This window comes from Lucilia cuprina, chromosome 6 (genome assembly GCF_022045245.1).
Source record: "Lucilia cuprina isolate Lc7/37 chromosome 6, ASM2204524v1, whole genome shotgun sequence".
Taxonomy (NCBI): Eukaryota; Metazoa; Arthropoda; class Insecta; order Diptera; family Calliphoridae; genus Lucilia; species Lucilia cuprina.
In genome coordinates this window covers 6,021,868-6,029,578 of record NC_060954.1, presented here as the reverse complement: position 1 = coordinate 6,029,578, position 7,711 = coordinate 6,021,868, and the positions used below count along the sequence as shown (strand labels likewise).

At 28.6% G+C, this 7,711-nt stretch overlaps 2 protein-coding genes across 2 annotated transcripts in view; one reads left to right on the top strand and one right to left on the bottom strand.

Moving 5' to 3' along the window:
- The window catches only part of LOC111687127 (SH3 domain-binding protein 5 homolog), a 28,970-nt gene that overhangs the window by 19,358 nt on the left and 1,901 nt on the right, over positions 1-7,711 (top strand). The window contains exons 2-3 of the mRNA XM_023449546.2: positions 6,887-6,949; positions 7,009-7,186. Of these exons, the coding sequence (XP_023305314.2) occupies positions 6,887-6,949; positions 7,009-7,186 (241 nt within the window). The remainder of the gene's footprint in view (positions 1-6,886; positions 6,950-7,008; positions 7,187-7,711) is intronic.
- Positions 3,756-7,711, bottom strand: part of LOC111687128 (SAM50-like protein CG7639) — an 8,476-nt gene continuing 4,520 nt past the window's right edge. The window contains exons 2-8 of the mRNA XM_023449547.2: positions 6,694-6,830; positions 6,512-6,633; positions 6,124-6,444; positions 5,693-5,804; positions 5,196-5,627; positions 5,001-5,127; positions 3,756-4,929 (exon numbers count right to left, since the gene is read on the bottom strand). Of these exons, the coding sequence (XP_023305315.1) occupies positions 4,778-4,929; positions 5,001-5,127; positions 5,196-5,627; positions 5,693-5,804; positions 6,124-6,444; positions 6,512-6,633; positions 6,694-6,753 (1,326 nt within the window). The 5' untranslated portion in view covers positions 6,754-6,830 and the 3' untranslated portion in view covers positions 3,756-4,777. The remainder of the gene's footprint in view (positions 4,930-5,000; positions 5,128-5,195; positions 5,628-5,692; positions 5,805-6,123; positions 6,445-6,511; positions 6,634-6,693; positions 6,831-7,711) is intronic.

Below are 7,711 nucleotides of genomic sequence, written 5' to 3'. Positions count from 1 at the left end.
CTAGACTATAGACTAGACTATAGACTAGACTATAGACTAGACTATAGACTATACTATAGACTAGACTATAGACTAGACTATAGACTAGACTATAGACTAGGCAATAGACTTGACTGTAGACTGTATATTAGATTATTGACTAGACTACAGGCTAGATTATAGACTAGACTACTGATTGGACTATAAACTAGATTATAGACTTGGCTAAAGGGTAGACTATATACTAAACTATTGATTAGACTATAGACTAGGCAATACACTTGGCTAAAGACTTGACTATAGACTTGTCTGTAGACTGGTATACTCCACTATAGTCTTCTATACTATATGCTAGACTATAGTCTAGACTATAGATTAGACTATAGACTAGACTATAGACTAAACTAAAGACTTAACTATAGACTAAACTATTGACTAGACTATAGACTTGCTAAAGACTTGAATAAATTCTTGACTATAGACTTGCCTGTTGACTGGAGTATAGGCTCGACTATAAGCTACACTATAGATTAGTCCATAGACTAGACGAAAGACTAAACTATAGACTAAAATATAGACTAGACTAGACTATAGACTATACTATAGATTAGACTACAGAATAGACTAAAGACTAAACTATAGACTAAAATATAGACTAGACTATAGACTAGTCTACTGATTAGACTTGACTATAGTCTTGACTAGACTAGACCATTGACTATAGACTAGACAGTACTAGTCTATAGGCTAGACTATTGTCGAGATTGTAGACTATACATTTCAAACATTTTCTTGGCAATTTTTTTTTAATTCTGATTCATATAAAGATAATCAGCTGTTTAAATAATAAAAATATTTATTTAACAAAAAGCTAAAAAAAACTTTACAAACAATAGGTTTGCTTTATTATTAATTTTTTTGTTTTGAGACAATAAATCAGCCATTGTTTTCCAAAATATTACGTTTAAATATTTAGACAGACCCATGATTGTTGTAAAAAAATTAAATTCAAAATTTCCCTATTCAATATAATTAAATGTGAAACAAATGTAATTGACTGGAATGAAAAACAGAAGCTAAAAAAATATGAATACAAAAAGTATGAATAATAATGATATTATTATAGACATCATACAATCGTACTTCGAAATTAATGACATTGAAATATTAGAGAAATTAACAAAGAAAAAAATTCAAATAAATAGAAAATACTTTTTGTTGTTTTTATTTTTAAAGTAAAAAAAGTGAGAATATAATTATTTTTGCATTTTTTTTCTCCATTAAATTTTTGAAAAACATATTGTAATAATAATTATATTTATTTCAAAAGATTTTCATGATAAACAGTGATTTAATGTTTAAAAAATTATAATATTTTTTTACTCATTTAAATATAACGTGATTTTTTTTAACAACTGAGTAATGACATATTTTATTCTTCATGTCACTCTATTATTTATCTGTTATTTCTACATTTGTTGTAAACTTCTCTTTCTGTAAAAGAAAAATCTATTTGTAGCGCTTTTAACATTTCTGCTCTCCCGCTGTTATTTTAACATTATAGTTCTTCCCTTCTGTTTTTTTATTTAGTTTTATCGTCTGTTAAATAATTCTTGCTTTGGCCGAGTTAGCTAAGTGGTTGTGTGTTTTATTCATGTTGTTTAAAAATTACACAACATGTTTGCGAGTTCGATCCCGCTGTGTCAAGCAAAGTTGAAAAAAAACCACATGAATTTGTTCTTTCATTTCAATACATAATGATTTGAATAGTTTGTGTTTCTTTCAATTCTTACTAAAAATATATCTCTCTTCTTTCTGCCCCTATGTTTGTTATTGGGAATTGCTATATAAGGCAGTTTTCATTTCCACTTGGGGCTATAGAAATTACGTTTCCGCCACTCCACGGAGTTGCTGCGTTTAATTACCAAGCTGATGACTCCACTAACCTGGAAAGTACAGATTTTTTTTGTTTTTTTGTTCACGCCTCTAGAAACTAGACTATAAATTAAACTTGTCTATATACTAAAATACTGCATATTAGACTATACTACAGATTATACTATAGACTAAATTGCAGATTAGACTAAAGACTACACTTTAGACTAGTTTAGAGACTAGACTATAGACCAGACTATAGACTAGAATATAGACTAAACTACAGACTAGACTATAGACTAGACTATAGACTTGACAATAGACTAGACTATAGACTAGACTATAGACTAGAATATAGACTAGAATATAGACTAGAATATAGACTAGACTATAGACTAGACTATAGACTAGACTATAGACTAGACTATAGACTAGACTATAGACTAGACTATAGACTAGACTATAGACTAAACTATAGACTAGACTATAGACTAGACTATAGACTAGACTATAGACTAGACTATAGACTAGACTATAGACTAGACTATAGACTAGACTATAGACTAGACTATAGACTAGACTATAGACTAGACTAAACTATAGACTATGGACTAGACTATAGACTGCAGACTAAACTACAGATTAGACTATAGACTAGACTTAAGACTATAGACTTGACAATAGACTAGGCTATAGACTACACTATAGACTAGAATATAGACTGGACTATAGATTATAGACTAAACTACTAAGTAGACTGTGAACTAGACTATAGAATAGACTAGACTAATCTATGGACTAGTCTTGACTATTCTATGGACTAGACTAAACTATAGGTTAGACTTAAGGATAGACTGTAGACTATACTACAAACTAGACTATAGACTATACCAAAGATTAGACTATAAGCTACACTATAGACTATACTACAAACTAGACTAAAGACTATAATATTAACTAGACCATAAACTAAATTACAGACTACTGTCTAGTCTTTAACTATACAACAGTTTAGACTATAGATTGGACTACAGATTAGACTAAAAACTAGTCTAAGAACTAAACTATAGACTAGACTATAGAATATACTATAGGCTATACTAAAGAATAGACTATAATATAGATTAAACTACAGATTACACTAAATACTTGACTGTAAACTAGACTATAGACTAAACAACAGACTAGACTGTAAACTGGGCGCTAGACTATACTATAGACTAGACTATACTATAGACTAGACTGAACTATTAATTATACTACAGACTAGACTGTAGACTATACTATTGCTTAGACTACAGATTAGACAAAGGACTCGACTACAAACCAGACTAATGACTCGACTATAGTCTAGACTATAGCATAAACTACAGACTATACTATAGATAAGACTATAAATTATATTATTCCATAGACTAGACTAAATTATAGATTATACTAAAGACTAGACTGTAGACTATACCATAAACTAGACTATAGACTAAACTAATGACTAGACTGTAGACTACTATATAGTTTAGACTATAGATTAAACTACAGATTAGTCTAAAGACTAGACTACAAACTTGACTATGCAATAGATTAGGCTATGGACTACAAGCTAGACTCTAGACTGGACTGTAGACTAGACTATAGAATAATGTAGAGACAAGACAATATACTAAACTATAGACTAGACTGTAGATTCAACTGTAGACTATATTATAGACTTAACTATACCCTTGACTATTAAATGTATAGATTGGACTTTTTCCCAGACTATATACGTTACTGCAGGCCAGAATATATAGGTATATATAGATAGTTTTTCCTTTTACAAACCTGACATTCCATTTTGTTAACTCATAAATAAAACAAATTTATTTTATTTTTTTTTTTTTTTTTTTAATTTTAACATTGTCTTTTTTCTGTAACATTTACTGTTTATTTTAGCAAATATTTATTATGTACGCACTTCTCCAGCTAAAAAATTTTGTTTATACTTTTGCACAAAATATAATTGTAAAACTTTTCGTAAACATGTTTACAAGTGAAAGTATAATAAAGATTCCGAATAAATTAATATGGATATTTAAAACTTTTTGAGAAGTTACATGCTTAAATATAAAAAAAATATTGCACTTATTATCATTTTTATAAGCAAAATATGTATAAAAAAATGAGGATCAAGTGCCAAAAGCAATTAATATATTAAAAGATATTATACAATATTTTTAAGCAGTTAAGGGTGCACAAAAATAAATATTTAAAAAAAAGAAAAATAAAAAGTAAAAGTTAATTTATGAAATATATAAGAATAGAAGTTGGAGTTTCTTCTAAACTTTTCTTTATAATTATAAAGAAAAGATTAGAAGTTTTTGTATTTAATACATATTTAACTGGTTGCTAATTAAACAACTAGTTTAAACGGCAGTTGATTTCTTTTTAGTTTCTAAAACTAGAGTATTATTTATGACAGAGAGTATCAACACAACAAAAAAGAAAGTTCTTAATTATGAGTGTTTTTTTTTTGTTAAAAAAAAGAAGCTGTTGTTGTTTATATTACTAATAGTTAGTTGTTACAACTGAGAGAGTTAGTAATTAAACTAAATGTTACTTTTAACTATTTACTAGTTATTTATCTATAATATTGTGAATAATGCCATTTTGTATTTGTATTCTTTTGGTTAGTATCGGTATTTTGTGAATAGTTTTTATTTTATATAATTTAAACATTTACAATTGTTTTATATGTAGTTTTTTTTAACAAATTTCTTGTTGCTTATCATTAGGATTTGATTTTTCTGTTTTTTATAGAGTTTTCGTTTAATAAAATCTTATTGTTTAAATAAGTAAAATATAGCCTTTTTATATATTCTTTGTTTTTAGTATAGGAAATATTTTAAACTAATTTGTTTAATGTACAATTAAAATAGTATAACACTTAAACAAATTCATAGCCAATACCAAATTGAAAACCATTTTCCACTCTATCACCCGCACATTTGCGCAAAGGTACACAATAGTTTAATTCTATACGAGCACGTTCAGCCAATTTAAATGCTACACCAATGCCAGCAGCAGTACGCAAATTTTCTAACAAAATAAACATAAATTAGTTAATTATCTTTTAATTCAAACAATTAAAATTATAATTAATTACTTACCCGTGGTAAATGTATTGAAATTTCCTACATTATAAAACAAATGTGTACGGAAATTATCAGCCAAACCTTTAAATACTTTATTAAAAGGTAAAGGTGCCCATAAATGAAAGCCCGTTGACCAATAAGTCTAAAAGTGAAAATAAAATCTTTAATTTCTCTCTATATATATAAAAAAACGGTAACAAATAAAGTCACCTGTGCTCCTATTGGTGTACCCTCTACTACCGGCCCCGCACCACCATATTTAAAACCTCTTAAAGTCAAAGGTCCTCCACAATAGTATAAATTGTTAATGGGCAATACTGTGGTTTGTTTTGTTTCCTTAATAATACCCACACGTCCACATACTTGAGCCACTAGGCCACCAAATAAAGGCACACTAACCTCGGCATGTGTATTATTACTAACATATGCCACATTACCACCCAAACCACAATATTCATTGATAGATTTTATCATTAGACCTTGTGTAGGAAAAACAGGATTGTCACGTTGATCGAAGATTACCGAATAACGCAGAAGGGAAGCTAATTTTGGTCCGCAATGTTCTCGTATAGCCATGGGTACATTTTTCATAAGTAAAGATACTTCTCGTACCGAGGCCTCATATTGTAGGGAGTGGGTTAACTATAAAAAAAGAGTAGTTTTCTTTAATAAATCAAGAAATTTAGGAAAATTTTGTCACGAGTTACCTCTATAGGCTTTAGGGTGTTAACAGCAAACTCAGCCAAGCAGCCCAAACTTGTATTTTTGAAATTACTAACATCCATACGATCAATATGACGGAACAATGAAAAGGATACTCTAGGGAAAAAAGCAAATTATTTAAATAGGTAGATAGATAGATAGATAGATAGATAGATAGATAGATACATAGATAGATAAATAGATAGATAGATAGATAGATAGATAGATAGATAGATAGATAGATAGATAGATAGATAGATAGATAGATAGATAGATAGATAGATAGATAGATAGATAGATAGATAGATAGATAGATAGATAGATAGATAGATAGATAGATAGATAGATAGATAGATAGATAGATAGATAGATAGATAGATAGATAGATAGAAAGATAGATAGATGGAGCAAAATCCTCTCAATTTACTCCACTTACTCTGGTCTATTATCCACTAGACGTGTATGGAAATATGATTTCCAAAATTTCAATTGTATATCATTCGCTCGTTTACTGCTATAGGAACCTTGTAATGAAATACTTTCACCACGACCAAACAAATTAGGTACCGTCAATTCTGTACGCAAAGATCCTTCATTTTGACCCACTTCAGTACCCACCGAGCCCACAATACGTGATAGTTCTTTGCCTTTAAAGGTAACCTCATAGCCATTAGGGGAGGCATTTTCACCACGACTTATATCTATATGAACGCTGACATCTTTAAAAATGCCCAATTCGTGTAAATAAGATTTTGCGCTGTAAAATAATTTATTATATAATATAAAACTTTGATAAAAAAAATTAAAAAAAACAAACAACGTACTGCATAGATTCCACCATTAATTCTTGAAAATTTTTAGCCTTAAACAGGCTTTCGGCCGCTTTCATTACATAATCGTTGTGCGTGCGCATTAAACCACTAACATTAACACGATCCACACGGGCCTTTAAAGAAAATTAAGTTATTTATTTATAATATTTCGATTATTTTCTTGTAAAACTTACCGATACTTTGGATAAATCAAATTTAGGCTCCCGTGGACTTGATTTCTGGCCGGCCACCATTTTTGTGGTGTTTTTCTTACTTATTAAGTTTAAAACCAACTAATAACATACAAATTTGTAACAAGTAGTTCGTAGAGCTAAAAAAAATATAAAAAATGTAAATTAATGTTATTACTATTTTTATTAATTTTAGATTGAATTGGAAAATCTGAATACAGCCACCGATGAGATTAATAAATTGGAAATTGAATTAGAGGTAAATATTAACAATTATTAAATAACAATATTTTTTGTAATTTATTTTAAACTCTTTAGGAAGCTAACTCCACCTTTCGCATTTTGATGAATGAATCAACTAGACGCTTAAAATTATCTTCAAAAAAACTTGGCAGCTGTATAGATAAGGCTAGACCCTATTATGAGGCTTTAGAAAAGGCTAGAGAAGCACAAATTGAGTGCCAAAAAGCAGCTGTTAAATTTCAAAGAGCTAATGGTAAGTTTTGATATTCCATATTTTATACAAAATTAGAATTTTAATGTAATGATGTAGATCGATAGAAAGATAGATGTAGATATGTAGATAGATATGTAGATAGATAGATGTAAATATCTAGATAGATATGTAGCTGTAAATATGTAGATAGATAGATGTAGATATGTAGCTGTAAATATGCAGATAGATAGATGTAGATAGATTGATGTAGATATGTAGATAGATTGATGTAGATATGTAGATAGATTGATGTAGATATGTAAATAGATTGATGTAGATATGTAGATAGATTGATGTAGATATATAGATAGATTAATGTAGATTTGTAGATAGATTGATGTAGATATGTAGATAGATTGATGTAGATATGTAGATAGATTGATGTAGATATGTAGATAGAAAAACAGATAGATAGAAAGATAGATAGATAGATAGATAGATAGATAGATAGATAGATAGATAGATAGATAGATAGATAGATAGATAGATAGATTTATAGATAGATAGATTTATAGATAGATAGAT